Source organism: Chrysemys picta, chromosome 2, assembly GCF_011386835.1.
Source record: "Chrysemys picta bellii isolate R12L10 chromosome 2, ASM1138683v2, whole genome shotgun sequence".
In the NCBI taxonomy this organism is placed as follows: Eukaryota; Metazoa; Chordata; order Testudines; family Emydidae; genus Chrysemys; species Chrysemys picta.
Genome location: NC_088792.1, coordinates 250,706,716 through 250,724,906, shown reverse-complemented (window position 1 = coordinate 250,724,906; position 18,191 = coordinate 250,706,716). Strand labels below are relative to the sequence as shown.

Genomic DNA, 18,191 nt, shown 5'->3' with positions numbered 1-18,191 from the left:
TTGAGAATTTAGGGTAGATTGTCCATTTAGAAAATACAATCCATCAGGGAAGTATTTTGGTTACTTTCCGATTTCGCTTCTCATCGGCACTCCATCTCATCTCGCCTGGTATTGCCGATGTCCGGTGATGTGTTCTATGTAGATGGCCCTCGACCACCTGATGGCATCTGACACCATGAGTCGCCACATCAGCCGAGCGTAGCGCTGACCGATTCCACATTCTCTCAACACTCTCTTATTACTGGAATCCCATGTGCCTAAGGCTCTGACGATCAGTGTATGTGTCTGAACCTGGTAACCCTTAGCTCTCAAGGTTTTGGCTAGAGGGGCATATTTCTCTACCTTTCAAGCTTGGGTGTTGCGGAAGGCTGGGGTCCTGTTCTCGAAGGGCACTGTGACGTCCACCATCATGATCTTCTTCTGGTCCTCATTGGTGATGACGATGTCCGGTCACAGTTGGCTGTCGGTTCTGGGGTTGGCGGAGTTCACAGCCACCTTCCCTATGGGTGGCAGGATGGCTCTGACTAGGCGATTCTGGATGGCGTTATGCTGCAGCTGCCAGGCTCTGGAATGGGGCTTGCAGTTACACAGGATGTGGGGTAGTGTCTCGCTGGTATAGCTGCACTTCCTGCATCGCTTGTCCCAATTCCCATATCTACAATTACTTTCTATCATTTAGGCTACTTACTTTTTGCAGTTCACCAAGCTTGGAACAGATATTTAACTTTAGGAAACATCCTAACAGCCCTTTCTTATCTTAATCACCTGTTAACCACTCTGTTTATAAACAAAATTCTGACTCCCTGCCTGCCTCAAGGACATAAGCTCGGAGCAGTCTCCTGTCTCCTCTGCAGAACTCTCTATATAGCACACTAAGGCTGCCTCCCTGAGGCTTGCCATTTGCGGGGGAGAGCAGTGCCCCCCATGCCCCACCCAAAATCCTCCCATGACTTGAGTCTCACACAACAAACCACTACATAGTGATCTTTTAGTGACACCCCTTGGAAACAGATGTGGAAAACCTCCTCAGCATACCCTGGCATGGAAACAGGTGTTTCAAGGAATGTCTACCTTCTCCCAGATTTTCCCAGGATCTGATTCCTACCTGAAGAGATAGCAACCCTAGAGTAGTATTACTAGCACTCAGAGTAGTGTCTATGCTTTTGTTTGTTTTTATGCTATCAGTTTAAATACTACCATGCAATGCATTTCTGACAACCCACATGGATTCCGAATAGAAAATCAGGTACTTGATTTCAAAATGCCAGCATAACCCTGTGTGAAATTAGTTGGAGCAATTTTTCACCTTTTTGCTATTTCAGAGTTCATTGAAAAAAAACCCTAACAACAAATCTATATACAATATGTTATGCTTAAAATCTGTGTGAGAAAGGAGAATTTTCTATCAAGGCTTGTGGCTGTACTGTATATTTAGTAGAAATCTTTCATACTATTTAACTTATCCTGACTGCAAAATTTGGTCACAGAAGTCAATGAGATTGGAACAAAATTAATCAGGTTGTTCGTGTCAAACTCTCTCCCCTCCAAAAACCAGCCCCCCAGAACTGAATCTTGTCTCCCATCTCTTTGGCTTGTGTGCCAACGGGAATTTCTAAGATAATACTTACCGATACACTTCTTTCCATCTTCATCGAGCCCATAGCCATCATAACACTGACAGACATAGGACCCAGGTGTGTTCACACAGATCTGTTCACAGGCATGTTTCTCCACAGCACATAGGTCCTGGGCTGCAAAAAAAATCACATGACTATGAGACTCCTTTACCTTCTATATTGCAGAGGTTTATATATTGAAAACGCTGTTCAGGAAGATATGAATAAATCATCAGAGAATGACACATTCTAATCAAGAGCACATGTTTCCTGGACAAAGTTTGAAAATTTTATGCTCTCAAGAGTGACCACATACTGCTTAGGGGCCTGATCCTGCACCCACTGAAATCAATAGCAAAATTCACATTTACTTGAATGTAGCAGGATCATGCCCTAGTGGACTGGTCAAAAAATAAAAGTTTTTTTTTTTTTGTTTGTTTGGGTTTTTGCAATAAAAAAAACAAAACAAAACAAAAATCTTCTGCAGGTGTCTGAACTTAATTAATGTTTCATTTATTCATTTTTTTTTCATTTTTTGGTTTTACATTTTTCCTTCCTTCTCCTTTTCTTTTTTTCCTTTTCCCCACTGACAAAAGGGGTGCAGGGTAAAGGAAACAGGGGGAGAAAGGAAAAAGGAAACCAATAAATAGAAAAACCAAAAATAGAGAAAAAGGCCCATTTTTTTTTCAATTTTGTCAAACAAAACACAGAAAATTTCTAAAATAAAAAAATCTCACAAAAATTACTAATTTTGAAAAAAGGCTCTTTATTTTTACGTAAAATTTCAATAGAAAAATGTAGATCAGCAACACTGCTTAATTTAGTACATTTGACATATAAACATGATGATCTATCTATAGCTCAAGAACAATGTGAGGGATTAATTTAAATAAACAAACACAATGTAAAATGAATGCAATATGAACATTGTTTGTTAAAACAGTTCTTTTCTAGAAATAGAAAGTTAAACCAGAAACTAATGTACAGACATTAATGCTTTTCAAAGTTTAGGATACTGTTTTGAAAATATTATGCTGTGAAATAACAGTTTGCTTCTCCACAAAAGGACAACATAATGGCTATCCTGCAAGATACACACACACACACACACACATATATATACACAGAGAGAGAGGGAGTAGGGTGACCAGATGTCCCGATTTTATAGGGACAGTCCCGATTTTTGGGTCTTTTTCTTATATAGGCTCCTATTACCCCCCACCCCCTGTCCCGATTTTTCACATTTGCTGTCTGGTCACCCTCTGAGGGAGAGATGTATAATCCAGGCACAATGCTGTTACATCACTTCAGTGTTTAATGCAGAATGTCAAGATTCTCCAATGGAAGGCTCCCAAACCTTTCAGTTATAGCCAATTTAATGCTATTTACATATTCACAAAATGTATTAGGTACCCTGAGTGAACAGATAATAATACTTAGCACTTCTATACCAGAAGCACTTTTCATCTTCAAAGCATGTTACAAATATTTATTATTTCTTCAAATGTATAAAATACAACTAAAGGTGCCTATACTCTGGGCATTTGTCTCATAAATTAAAAATCACAAAATAAATATAACCATAGAACTGCCCATAAATATATCCACCTTAACCCTCACCCTCCTCCATAGCTGTTAACAAAGAGGAGAAAAAAGAAAAATATTAACTAATTAATCCTTAGAACACTCTTTGGAGCCTGTGCTGATTAAATTATTTTTCATGAACAATTCATTTGGTATATGTTTCTGTTTGTGAAGTGTCACTGTTATTACAGATATGTTAGTTGTTCAAAATTGTTTGACAAATAATTAATGGAAATAAATCCCAGCCTAAGGATTGCTCTCCAACTATTTATAGCAGGTATGGACTTGATTAGTAAATAGTCAGAATTCACTATTCAAGTTATGTGATTGTTCACAAAAATCATGTTTGTTTCCTTTTTGTTTTGTTTTGTTTTCCTGTTCCCTGATTAGATAACACTTACAAACTACTTCTATTCTCTCAAAATTCAGTTTAGTTCTAAAACATTTTACTTCCTGATTAAACAAATCTTGGTTAGTGAGCCAAAATTCACATCCCTCAAACAGTCATAGGACCAATATTTGCTTGTGCAAATATCTGTGAAACATTAAGGGGGAAAAAAGGGTGCAAACACAGTGGGAATCAATATATGATTCAGTGGAAGAAGATGAGGCATAGAGGTTAGGTGATTTGTCTGAAGACATGGAGAGAATAAATTTTTGCCTCAGACCCCTGCTCAGACTACAGCTCTACCTCATTCTGCAACATATTTCAACATAATGTAAAAACAACATAGACAGTAGTCAGTGATTTTATGAACCAACAAGGTACAGTTCTGTCACACAGTGAGCTACGACTTTCACAACGTGCTAGAGAAATCCTGAGAATTTCTGAACACCCATCACTTTATTGTTAGCTGCTGACATGCAGTAAGCTACATTCTACTGTCTTGATTTCCTTTAAGCTTTACAAAGTATTTTACCTTCTGCTGCTGCTTTTGTAAATAGGCACCAGAATTCTTGTCGCAGGCAAGTTTATATGGATGGTCTCAAAATTACAAATGTTGTCGCTGCGATGAATGTGCTGAGCAGTCATAGGACAGCAGAACAAAGGAAAAGGTTCGTGGCATTTGTGAGGACTGTTGCTCAAGAGTGGGTTAGGTGTCATAGATGCAATGCATCATTTGAAGGCAGTTGGGTTATGAGAGCTGGCACATGGAACGTTACAGCTGCCCCAGAGTTGACTACTGAGTTGGACACCACCCAAGCACAGGGGGAATAGTGTTCTATTGGGAGCAGTCCAGGAGCTGCTGCATCAGCATAGAGGAACAACACAGAGGTGTCCCCAATGAAACCTACCCCAGGACTGCACCCTGACTGGGAGACCTGCAGGATACATAATCACCTCTAGTCAAAGGGGTGGAGTGGACTAAGAGGGGCACCAGTGGGACAGATGAACCCATATCTTCTTTTGGATGTCCCCTAGGAGCCAAGGGACTACTCTTGTCGTTTCATTGTAACTGTTGAAGCTAGCATACCTAGCGTATTTGTGACCTATTCTGCCACCCCTTGTCAATCATATTTTTGTTTGAGCCATGCATTGCAGTGAACCCACCAGGAGCTGGAGCCCATAGGGTCCAGCAGCTCATGCACCATTTATGCTTGCCTTTGAGTTGTGGTACATTAGGCATGCTACCATGTACTGTATGGCTTATTTACTGCAAACTATCTGAAAAGGGTTGATGTACTACAGTGATCCCACTATATTCCTACTAAATACACACCAACACACCATGTATTCTTTAAAGCTTGTGCTGTTTTACAAGAACCTCCATTCTCATGCACTAATCCACGGATTTAAGTTTCTTTGAGAATTTGTTTTACAGAGCTCAGTCCTGCATTCCTTACTCAGGCAAAACTCCCGTTTGTTTTAGATAAAGTTTCCCTGAGTAAAGAAGCTAATAGTTTGTATTCTAATTAACTTGTACATGTGTACGCTTACTAATCAGAACAGCCCAATGGCTGTCCTAGACATTATGCTGGTGACAGCGGCTATCCTTTGTTGAAGTGATCTGAGCTTCTGTAGCAGGATGACATACCGGGTTTTATCCCCATTATTGCCATGAGGTTCTGAATAACTTGGAGTGCAGCATTGTGACTCAGAACCCTGATGCCTTGGATTTGCTGTGGGAATATCTTACGGTAAACTGTACTTCATCATCAGTTTTATAAAACTCACAAATATCGACAAAACAGAAATTCAATATTGTCACTCTGCAAAGAATGATTTCGTCTAATACTTTCTGCATTTATTACAAGAAACATTCTACTTACCACTTCAGAATGTGTTTGTATTCAGTTTAAGAAGAGAAATCCAATGCTTTATGTTATATGAAAATGTAATTCCAGGAGGCCAGAGTTTAAGTGATCTTATATAAAAACTACATTAAAAGACTGTTAGAGTTGCAGAATGAAGCACTCAAAAGTTAGGAAGTGCCAGAATTAAGAATGCATGTGGAACTGTAATTCAGACCTCTTGTGTATATGCATTCTGAGTAGGTTGGCAGAAATTTTTTTTATTTTTGTATAATTTCAACAGATAATATTGATGTTTATTTTTAAGCATTTTTAAAAATTATTTTTTATGTATTTAAATTTTCACAGTTGCACAAAGTTATGTGGGGGGAGGTCAGACAATATTTATTTAATGACAGTAGATGTTGAGATTTTAAAAGTTAAAGCTTTTAAACTATTAAAACACAAACTGTTAACATCACATGTCAAAAAGTAAACAGCCTTAAATCAAACTCTAATAAGGTCTCAAGCAGCATTTTTCTTACTTTGCCTATCTGTAAATTTCAGTTATCATCGATGGAAATATTTTTCCGTCTGTTTGTGTGTGTATGGTGAAATAGACATTTATCGACATTTACCGATAAAAAGCTAGTTCTTCCAAGACTAACTATGAGACAGTCTTTAATTACATGATCACAAACTTTCTTTCCACAAGATCCTGCCTTATTCACTTCATGGGATGCATGGTACTCACTGAACAGCTAGCTATTCAATATTTTATTTTATCCTCATTGTTCAGCATGTGGTCCCAATGCCTTATTTACTGCAAACTATCCAAACCTTACTCTGAAGATAGAATGATTAATTTCCTCATGGGCTTTTCTATGGCACTCATCATTATACTATCTGAGTGCTTGACAAACAATCAATTTATCTTCACAGCATCCTTGTGAGAAATGTGGTATTGTTTTCCCATATTACAAATGGAAATCATTGCACAGGAAACCTTAATACTGGCATTTTCTTAATTTTGAGGGCTTGAATTTGCAAACATATTATTCTTTTAATGTAGTTTTTATGTACAATTTTCTAGGTTTTAAAAAAAAACAGAAATTCTATTACATGGAAGAATATTGACTCCCACATGGTTTAAATCAGCAGGCTCGGAACCTTTCGATCTTCAGAACAGACCTCTGGCACTTGAACTAACCAAGTAAATGGTAACAGTAGTAGGCTCTCATCCTCTATACAGACACTAGTCAACAAAATAATTGTAAGAATTTTTTATATGGGCAAAAGAATGCATTTTCCCCTAATCCTCTGGGTTTGTCTAGATGGCAAGTCACTGAGTGGCAAGCCGGGTTGTGAATCTACAGCACACCAGCTTGCTGCACAGTAATGTCCTGTATGGACCCTGCTACAGTGGAGTAAAATCTCAGAGTGAGGCTTGATGTACAACTATTTGAAAGTGTAGTATGCCAAGCCGCACTCCAGAATTTCACTGCCTTGTACACTGTCCACATGGAACATTACTGTGTGGCTAGCTGGTATGCTGTAAATTTACATCCTGGTTAGACGTGCAGTAACTCGCCATATAAACAAGTCCTCTGAGAAATGGCTGGCTATTTTTGCTTAAATTGATAATTTAAGATCTACATGCAGGAGATGGGTCCTTCTTTCTAATGGGAAATTATTCTGTGAAAACTGTATGTTAATTTAACAATTTCATGATGAAATGTATCAAATACAGGAGTCAAAAAGACATCCATACATACAAGGGAACTACCATCTTTTCCAGTCTGCATTAAAGTCAGTAAAACCTTGCTGACTGCAATTAATTTAAGGGGTCTTAACAGTAAGAGTCACCAATCTGCTGCATTCTCACAGGAAAATGGCACACAATAAAGAAAACAAACGATCAGTTCTTCTGAAATATGCCAGCTGCTGTTTGAATCCTCTTCTCCTAACATAACTATTCACCACTTCTCATTTGTTAATTTAAAAAAGGTGTTAAAATATCTAAATAAGGAAACTATGCAGGAAAGAATGGAAAACTAAACTTATAAACTTAGATAAATACATCTGGTTCATGTTGATAATGTATTGCCCTAAATGTAAACATGACAGAGGTTTATTTTGCACAAAGGTCAGGTAGGGAATGTGTTTTTGTCTCTGTGTGCTTGTGAAAATCAGAGGCCAACAGCAATAGCTAGGTCAAGGTCTGTATAAGCTTCCCAAACACAACTCTATCAATGCACTTAACACCAGATGTACAACACATCTTCTCTTTCCGTACTTGATCTCTCCAGCACGTATGGTGCTGTTTGCCTCAAACTGTTTGGTGATGTAAAAATATGTCCAGTAGGGAGTATCCTGAGAGCAGACTACATAATTCATTTCACTTTTGAGGTTAGCTAACTGGAACCAAGTGTCATCTGACTGACGGATGGATGGATGAATGAATGCATTCATGCAAGCAAGCAAATATGGAAAAACAAGAAAACACATATTTAAGACAAAGTATGGGAGAATAATATAAAATGTAATCTTGCATATTTTGAATCACAGCTGGAGGAAGGAAGAACAGGATGAGGAGAAATCGGGCTCTAAAGAATGCTATTGCAGAAACAGCAGTGGAAATGCTAACACATTAAAGGCCATTGTGCGATGCTCCCCTTAGTGATTCACACACAGAACTCCAACTGACAACTTTGAAGTCCCACTAAAGATTGAAAGCAGAGTAGGGTATATGTCTACACAGCATTCTGGAATAAGCCTCTCACCTGGGTCAACAGACTTGGCCAAGGAAGACTCACAATGCAACTTTAAAGGGCTGTCTACATGGCTATTATTAGAATGCTAGGGCGAGCCCCGCTAGCCCAATTCTGTCGATCAGGGCTAGGAGGCTCGCTCCAAAATGCTGTACAGACATACCCATAGAGCCCAGAATCTGCAATTCCAGTTGAGTTCCTGGCGATACATAAGCATATAACATAATAGAAAACAGCAAGAGCTAATAAAGAAAGGATCTTATCCAAAAATGAATAGCAATTAAATTCAGTTATCAGGTTCAATTTTTTGAGAGGGGGAATAGCAGTGTGAAAGTGAGAGAAAATAAAATAAAAATGCTGAATTTCAACTAGTTTTCAGGAACCATGATCTATTCTAGAAAGCCGGGGAAGAGGGAATATTTCTTCAAAAATACATTTGTTCTGTGAAAATGATGAGCTGTGGAAGGAGTGAGAGAATAGATAATTTATGTGATCATGACAAAAAAATTAGCAAGTCTCAGAAGACTTCCTTTTCTAATCTTCTTTTTTGAGGCAGGGAAACTGGGAGAGCAGAGTAATTTAAACTACATTTTGGAATTGATTTTCATCAAAAGGAAGAATGGGATAAGCACAAGAATAGGAGTCAATAGATCTGGATTCAATACCTATATGCTGCATGAGCTTGAACAAGTAACTTATAAGTTTCAATTTCCCCATGTGTAACATGAGAGCGCAGGAGAAGTAATACATACAAGTGTACATGGGTGTATTGTGAAGTTTAGTTTATTATATTTGCAAAGTAATTTGAGAGTCTTGGATGGAAGAAGTTGTAGAAGTAAAAAGTATTATTCTTAAAGTTTTGTTACAGTGAAGGGGAGACCCCACAGATGAAATCTCATTGTGAAAGCGTAGTCAAAAAAGCAAACAAAATGATAGGGTGCACAAAGAATGGGTCAAAATAATATATTATTATCTTTATATAATTGGTACCCTCACCTGGAGTACTTTAATCAATTCTGATCCCCCTCTCTTAGAAGATAGATAGCAGATATAGAAGGCATTGACAGACTTCTATATGAGGAAAGGCTGGAGTGACTGGGACTGTTTCATTTAATATGGAGATGTTTAAGAGTGAACATGTGCCTCGCGCATAGTGTGTGGTACCACACATAATAAACATGATAGAGATATTTAAAATGGATGGATGGTACAGAGAAGGTAAATTAGGCACTTCCCTCTCACATAATATAAGAACAATTTGATATTCAATTACAATGAAAGACAACAAATGTAAAACTGATAAAAATAAATACTGTTTATACAAAGCATAATTAACCAGTGGAACTCATTACTATCTATAGAGCAGTGGTTCCCAAACTTGTTCCGCTACTTGTGCAGGGAAAGCCCCTGGCGGGCCGGGCCGGTTCGTGTACTTGCCGCGTCCGCAGGTTCAGCCGATCGCGGCTCCCAGTGGCCGCGGTTCGCTGCTCCAGGCCAATGGGAGCTGCTGGAAGCGGCGGCCAGTATGTCCCTCGGCCCGCGCCGCTTCCAGCAGCTCTCATTGGCCTGGAGCAGTGAACCGCGGCCGGTACACGAACCGGCCCGGCCCATCAGGGGCTTTCCCTGCACAAGCAGCGGAACAAGTTTGGGAACCAGTGCTATACAGCATCATGGAGGCTAGTTGCTTAGATTTAAAAAATATATTAGCCCTTTATGTGAATAACAAGAACATCCACAATTATGTTAGATAAGAAGAATTAAACAGTTTATTGAAAGGATATAAAACCTCATGATTTAGATGGGGTTAGGAAGAATCTTCCCCTCAAGTTATTTCATCATTGTCCCTCGAGGGGTTTATTGCACCTTCCCATACTATCTGGTACTGGCTATGACCTGAGACAGGATACTGGACGAGATGGATTGTTGGTTAGAGCTGGTATGGAAATGATTGTTTCCTGTCTTGGTTCTTTCCAAGACCTCTGGCTTTCATACACCAACAAATATAAATACCATATCACTTTGTTGCAGTACAATGCTACAGTTTTTAAAAATTAACTTAAAGCTGACAGGCTTTGGAAGGGCTCACAAGAGTTTTTCCATTTACCAAAAAAAGAGGCAAAACTTTGCCCCATCTAATTTGTTTTGGAGACCTCTAATGGTTTTATGCTCACTTGAGTCCTCTTTTTTCCCCTCGTTGAAGGTGAGAGAGTTTGCATGTGTCATGGGAAAAAGAAAAAAAAAAGTTAGAAAAGATAACTTACTGCTGCAAGTCTTCTGGTCAGCGTTCAGAATGTATCCCTGTTTACATTTGCACATGTAGGAGCCAGGGGTGTTAATACAGAAGTGATCACAACCATGCTCAGTTATACTGCACACATGGGGCACTGAAAAAAGAAACATCAGTCATTACCATGATCAGTTAATGGTGACTATAACTAAAGTGAAAATAAATTGCTTGTTAAGGATACTATAAAAATCTAGAGGTTCTAAAATTAATTTTCAACAGCTGAGACAAACACAGAAATCTTAAATCTCCATGTGTTATTGTGAAACATACAACAAAGCCATAATAAGGAGTATATATATTTATGCCTGAAAATATTTTGTACTTAAGGTATTTCTGTGCCTTGTTGAAATTTATATTACGTTTTTGTAAATGGAGTTACCCATGTGCAAGTTTTCTACCTTAACAGTTAAAATTTTACATGGAGTTAATATAAATAAAACACAAATTATAGAAGAGTTATTTTCATACACAGTAAGTCAGATATCTTAAAATGTTGAATACTGTGGATTTTAAAGAGATATAGAGTCCAATAAAACAAATATATCACGTTAAGCTAGTTCGAGAAATAAAATGACTTTAAATACATTCACTTCTATGGAGTATTTAATTATATGTCTGTTGAACGAAGAAAATAACCCTACATCAGACTAATGAAATAGAATGAGTAGCAGACAAACTGATGAGGAAACTTGCACTATTCAGGTAATACAGTGCTGAATGTCATATAAGCATGCAGCTAGATTAAACTGAGGCCCATTCACCTGTAGTCCAATACACAAAAACTGAGCACTAGTATTTTTTTCCCCAGGAAAAGCAGAATAACAGCCTTTCTGAATTAAAAAAAATATTTTTTACTTTCTCACCAAATTAAATTGCAAGTTAAAAGTAGCAAAATGCAAAAGAGTGGGAAAGGAAGAAGGAAAGAAAGCAGTTAGGGCTAGCTCTGTAGTGTTCATTGCTGTTTTATTGGGCTTTTGCTTTCTAGATCAGACTGACTCTGGGGATTAAGAATCCCCTACAATCTTTACTTTCCACTTGAACATTGCTTAGATGTCACTTCAGTCACATATGGTGAAACCCTTCCCAGTGAATACCTAGTTACAGATAAGAATACTTTGTGCAGTAGCCAGCTAAGAATTTAAGGGGTCTTCATTGTACTAGGTGGATGAACCTCTAAATTTATGGACTATATACATTTAACTGCCATATTTTTCTAATGGCCCCAACAGAAACCAGAGAAACAGCTCAGCGTGTGGTGAGTGTGGTACTTTTAAAGAAAAAACGTGGTTGAGAAACACATACCCTGCATCTAGTCTTTGGAACAGTCTCCAGCATTATGAATTCACAACCAATGTACAAACCAACACTATTTCTAACCCTCTTATTAAAATGTTTGGATCATAATATCATCTGCTGTACTACAACTACAACTTTTCAAGTGCTTTCATTTATGTGGATAAGGATCTGCTGGAAGGAACTCCTTGTCTTTTTCTTTTGCATTAATACTCTTCTGAAAGTGAAACGTAAACTCTCTGATGCTTCTCCAAACACAAGTCTCCTGCTGGCTGTATGCCACTAGCCATAATAATTAAATACTATCTTATTATGACAAAAAAAAACTTTTAAATCTGCCAATTGCTAAGCAGAAAATGAAGTCATTTTAATGTCCCAGACATTAGGGAATCTTCCATTTACAAAGTGAGCAAATGCAGCACAAGCTGTATTTATAGACTATTACATCAAAAAAACACACACTACCTTAGAAGAACATCCAAGTTGCAAGAACATTCAAGTACTCAGAAGTCAGGAAATACTAGAATTAAGGTTGCCTGTGGGTATGACTACACTGAAATGTAAGCCTAGGTTTAGACTCAGGCTCAAGCGCAAACCCCACTTCCACCTAACACAGTTCTGTCTGACTCAGGCCTGGGTACTGGCCCCCAGGACCCTGCAGTGGGTGGAAGATTCGAGTCCGGCCCCATGGCAGCTCAGGCCTGAACTCCATCTTTTGCATTGTGATACAGCTCGGTCCTGGGTCCCCCAGACTTGGGACCTGAGAGTCTCACAATGCTATCTCACAATTCCATGAGCCGGTGTTCTTTATCCTCTCTATAGCCAGTTGATGCCCAGGAAATGGAAGCAACCCTCTTTGTTCAAGTACAGTAGCTCAGTGTTTAACCCTTTCATTTTATTCTGACCACAGAGCTGCAGACACATTGAACCTTCTCCTGTGTTTGCAATGGCCACCAACCAGAAGTCTTTTGCCAACAGCGCTGCTTCCTGATCACAGGAGCACAGCCAGATTTTGGTGAATCTCTGGTGCAAGGTGAGCAAAATGTTAAATTTTAGCAAGAGTTCCAGGAATGACCATGCATCCCAGGAAATAGTGAAGAAGCTGGCAGCATTGGGGATTCACCAGACACATGTCCAGTGCAGGGAGAGGATTAAGTGGCTCAAGACCGACTATCAGAAAGCCAGGATGAGAACCGCACATCTGGGAACTTGCCCTCATCCAGCCTCTTTTATGAGGGGTTTGACCAGGTGCTGCATACTGCACCAAGCACAGAGCCACCAGAGCTTCATGACAGCCTGGTCAGCCAGGATGGCGACCTTCTCACCCCTGAATCCAGTATAGGACCAGATGATGCTACCAAAATGACTGTTCCTGAAACCAGTCCTGAAGGAGGCTTTGCTGCTGGAGCAGCTGCAGCACATCCTGGGTCTTTACTCGGAGGAGCTTTTTGATGTCTCCCCAGAGAAGTAGCCTGCGATGGAACTGGCAACAGAAATGGAAGAGGCAGAAGTTGTCCCAGAGCCTGGTAGGTTTCTAGCTCCATCTGTGTTTTTATTAATATAGTAATGGGAAGGATTTCTGGATTATGAACCAATGCAAAAGTTATTACAGTCACAGATAGCTGTGGCTAATGGCAGATTGCACGCTAGCAGCTTAGGAACCCGCCCCACCCTTTGGAATATAAAATGGACACCAGGGAGTAGAAACAGTGGAACAAGCATTTTTAAAAAGTTTTAATAGAAGTCCACACATTCTTGCTATGATGTGGAGGGATGTTAAAAATATGTACCTTATACTGCCTTCCCTGTTACTGTGCCGCTCCACTTCTCCCCAATGGTTTAACAAGCCTCATGTAAACAGTGAACCGTATGAGGGGGCGGGAAGTGGAATGTAGTCCACTTACAAATGTAGTCCATTTAAGCTAAATGTAGCCCATGTAGCCCACAAGTTATGAAAACATTTATCTGAAATATAGCTGGAGGTTCGTATGCAGTCCAGAAATATGCCAGGAATGGGTGGAGGTGGCTGTTGAATTCTTGACCAGTCTGTATTAGCATGTGTGTTTGCATGCAGTCCTAACAGGCTGCACTGGAAGCCATGGGGAGGCAGTAATACATGGGGATGGTAATGCAGCATCCTGATTGCCCCATGAATTTTGACCCAGTCTCAATTGCTGAAAGCGCCTCTCCCCCCAAGCTCTCTCTCCCCGCAGCAGCACCTGGGCTGGAGGGAGAGGCGCCTCACCCCGCAGTGGCAACTCTGGGCTGGGGCTGCAGGATAGGCACCTCTCCCCCAGCCCCAGCAGGTCCGGGCCAGGGGAGGGCCACCCCGGCCACGCCTGGGGCTGTGCCACTCCGGCTGTGCCTGGGGCTGCTCCGGCCGTGCCACCCTGGGGCTGGGCCACTCTGGCCACAGCAGAGTTGGGACCAGGGGAGGGCGCCCCAGCCACGGCAGGTTGGGGACCGGGGAAGATGTACCCCTTTCCCAACCGGGTTCCCGGAGCACCTGCGTGGCACTAATAGGCTGCTGCGCCGCCACGCAGCTTACAGGGAACTTAGCTGATCACTATTCTCCAGGCAGTTCCTGTATCTGTCACAGATCTGTCCATGGTAGAGCTGTATGGGGAGTGCACATACATAAGCCCAATTACCCCCACCCCAGCAGGCATTGTGGGGTATGTCTTTCTGGTGGGCCAGAGCTTAACCCTCCACCTGAGGCCTCTTGGCTGTTTCTTCCCCTCTTGGGGCCCCAGGTGAAACAACAAAACAGCCTACAGTCAACAAACAAGGTAACTCACTCTCTCCCCCTCTGCTCCTATCCACACACACACCCACCCTGTGGCAGCTCCTGGATTTTCATTTTAATAACGTATAGCAGGGGTAGGCAACCTATGGCACGCGTACCGAAGGCGGCACGCGAGCTGATTTTCAGTGGCACTCACACTGCTCGGGTCCTGGCCACCAGTCTGGGGGGCTCTGCATTTTAATTTAATTTTAAATTAAGCTTCTTAAACATTTTAAAAACCTTATTTACTTTACATACAACAATAGTTTAGTTATATATTATAGACTTATAGAAAGAGACCTTCTAAAAACGTTAAAATGTATTACTGGCACACGAAACCTTAAATTAGAGTGAATAAATGAAGACTCGGCACACCACTTCTGAAAGGTTGCCGACCCGTGATGTATAGCAAAACCTACTGAATTCCCTTAACATTAAATTAAACAAACCTTGGAAAAGACATTAGCTATGCAACTTCCACTTGCAAGAATGACAAGTTATGAATATCTCCCCTAAATTTCCCCTGTTTTGTCAAAAAATTCCCAATCAGCTCTATCCATCCTGTGGCCTAATAATCTACCACAGTGGCTCTCAACCTTTCCAGACAACTGTTCCCCTTTCAGGAATCTGATTTGTCTTGCCTACCCCCAAGTTACACCTCACTTAAAACCTACTTGGTTAGAAAATCAGACAAAAATTGAAAGTGTCACAGCACACTATTTCTGAAAATTTGTTTACTTTCTTATTTTTACCATATTATTATAAAATAAATCATTTGGAATATAAACATTGTACTTACATTTCAGGGTATAGTATATAGAACAGTGCAAACAAGTCATTGTCTGTATGAAATTTTAGTTTGTACTGACTTTGCTAGTGCTTTTTATGTAGCCTGTTGTAAAACTAGGCAAATATCTAGATGAACTCCCTGGGAGACCTCTGTGTACCCCCAAGGGTACGCGTACCCCTGGTTGAGAACCACTGATCTACATACCATTAAACAGACATGGGCTCAACTACTAGCCTTAGCTGCTCAAACCCTGAGCCAAGAAGTGCTGTGGAGGCATTCCCTGAGCACAGGAAGTGCCTTTTGTCAAGCAAAGGCAATCCCGCTCATCCTCCATATCTCTTCCTCTGGAAGGATAGCGGCTGTACCCCAGGGCATGTATGCTGAGGACTTAGAAACAAACTACAAACAAGGCTTGTATTGTTTACTTGTCACCTACTACCCTGAGAAGTAAGTTACTAACCAAAGTAAAGAACACTTGTGCTGGCCCCACCTCCATATAATTTAAACTAATAATAATAATACTTTAAAAAAAAACAGTTGTGTACTATTTAATGTTCACTCTGTTTAAATTTAAGGTTGTCAATTCACTTTTTATTTATTTATTTTAATGTAACTCCCTACCATGGCTGATAATATATTTGACAATTTTTTTCTGCTATATTATCTGATGAATTTCACTGTCAGTAGGTTGTGATATCACTGCTTCCACTGGAGTCCTGTTACAATCTGGAGTGGTTCTGGAAATAGTAGCTTCTCCACACTGCCCTACCCATATGCATCACCCCTATTCTGGGGGGATCACTTCTAGATGTGAGAGGGCATTTTGGTCTCCCCATCCATTCAGTCTCTCCTGAGAATGCCAGCAAGAACAACAAACTGTGATGGCTCACGTGAGGCAGATGCATATCTACTTGGACGTGGGTTCCATACAATTCTGAACACACTAATTTGTATTAACATCTTCCAAAGCAGTCTCTATGCATCAGGGTAAAGTAAAATAGAAAAACGTATTTTAACATATGGATTAGAACAGATCTTCTGCAGATAATCTTAATATATTAGGTATGTCATAGGACTTTTTAAAAACCTGCCTAAATACGTAATTACCTGATAAAAAACTGTGACCAAGGGACCTCTTGGTGCCCATTAGCAGAAGGAACAGGGCTGCATAGGGTTACATGGATCCCTTTGGTCTACAGAATAGTTTATCAACGGGTGTCATGTAAGGTGTCTATTGAAAGCCTGCATCACTGATCATCCTAATCATTGAGAAATGTATGTAGGGTTAATATGTTATGTTATCTCTCTCGCTCTCTCTCTGTATATATATATATATATAACTTTGGGTCTGAATTGGGACTGGTCACCAGAACGTGATAAACAAGTTTTGTTCAGGCAGGACATGCTTATCCACCTGTCCGGCTATATGTAAATTGGATATTGTATAATTCACAATGAACGCCTATTTACAGCCTGAGCAAAACACTACTCAAGTGCACAAAATGCTAATCAAGATATTACAGGGGGAGATTCTCTACAGGAACAAACAAGCAGCAGGGGTTACCCTGTTTACAACTGAAGACAATGGATCATCATGAACTATATCTGGGACTGCAGCAAGGGCAGGCTCTGGGAGCAGGCTGCCGAAGCAGGCTGCCAGCTGTCTTATGAATGGAGGATCACAGCCAGTCTGACTGTTTAACCCTGGCAGAGAAACTTTGGGCAAGCTATCCTTAATGAGACAGGAGAATGACTTGTTAGTTAAGTTCAGGCTCTAGAAAGCATATTATGATTTTATTTGTGTCTATTAAATCTGTTTGCTTCTTCTTGAATCTCTGTTCTTTGTTAAATAAATTCAGTATAAACAAATCTAAGTGCTGTGAGTTGAGTGGAGCCATGATGCGGAGGTGAAACTGATATGCTAGTGTGAATATTCCTTTGGGAGTAGCAGATGTGTGAATGTTGTGACTGTCTAGTGGCACAGGGGCTGGACATTCAGGGGGACGCTCAGAGTGCTTGGGGTTTGGAGTGTACCTATTGCTTACCTGCAGAGGGACTGTGAAGCCTGCATGAGCTGAGAAGGGAATGCTTGTTTGGCCTGTGGCTGATGGATTTGGGGAGATTCATAGACTCTATGACCTCTTGAGGTCCCTTCCAGTCCTAGAGTCCAATCCCCTGCCCTCATGGCAGGACCAAATACTGTCTAGACCATCCCTGACAGACATTTATCTAACCTACTCTTAAATATCTCCAGAGATGGAGATTCCACAATCTCCCCAGGCAATTTATTCCAGTGTTTAACCACCCTGACAGTTAGGAACTTTTTCCTAATGTCCAACCTAAACCTCCCTTGCTGCAATTTAAGCCCATTACTTCTTGCTCTATCCTTAGAGGCTAAGATGAACAAGTTTTCTCCCACCTCCTTATGACACCCTTTTAGATACCTGAAGACTGCTATCATGTCCCCTCTCAGTCTTCTCTTTTCCAAACTAAACAAACCCAGTTCTTTCAGCCTTCCTTCATAGGTCATGTTCTCTAGACCTTTAATCATTCTTGTTGCTCTTCTCTGGACCCTCTCCAATTTCTCCACATCTTTCTTGAAATGCGGTGCCCAGAACTGGACACAATACTCCAGTTGAGGCCTAACCAGCGCAGAGTAGAGTGGAAGAGTGACTTCTCGTGTCTTGCTCACAACACACCTGTTAATGCATCCCAGAATCATGTTTGCTTTTTTTGCAACAGCATCACACTGTTGACTCATATTTAGCTTGTGGTTCACTATAACCCCTAGATCCCTTTCTGCCATACTCCTTCCTAGACAGTCTCTTCCCAT

The 18,191-nt window shown here is 40.4% G+C and overlaps 1 protein-coding gene across 7 annotated transcripts in view; it reads right to left on the bottom strand.

The window, feature by feature from the left end:
- MATN2 (matrilin 2) overlaps positions 1 to 18,191 on the bottom strand; it is a 101,370-nt gene that overhangs the window by 49,423 nt on the left and 33,756 nt on the right. For all 7 annotated transcript variants that reach the window (XM_005291635.4, XM_065582161.1, XM_042845083.2 and 4 more), the window contains 2 exons: positions 10,465 to 10,587; positions 1,629 to 1,751 (listed from right to left, as the gene is read on the bottom strand). In XM_005291635.4, coding sequence (XP_005291692.2) covers positions 1,629 to 1,751; positions 10,465 to 10,587 — 246 coding nt within the window. The remainder of the gene's footprint in view (positions 1 to 1,628; positions 1,752 to 10,464; positions 10,588 to 18,191) is intronic.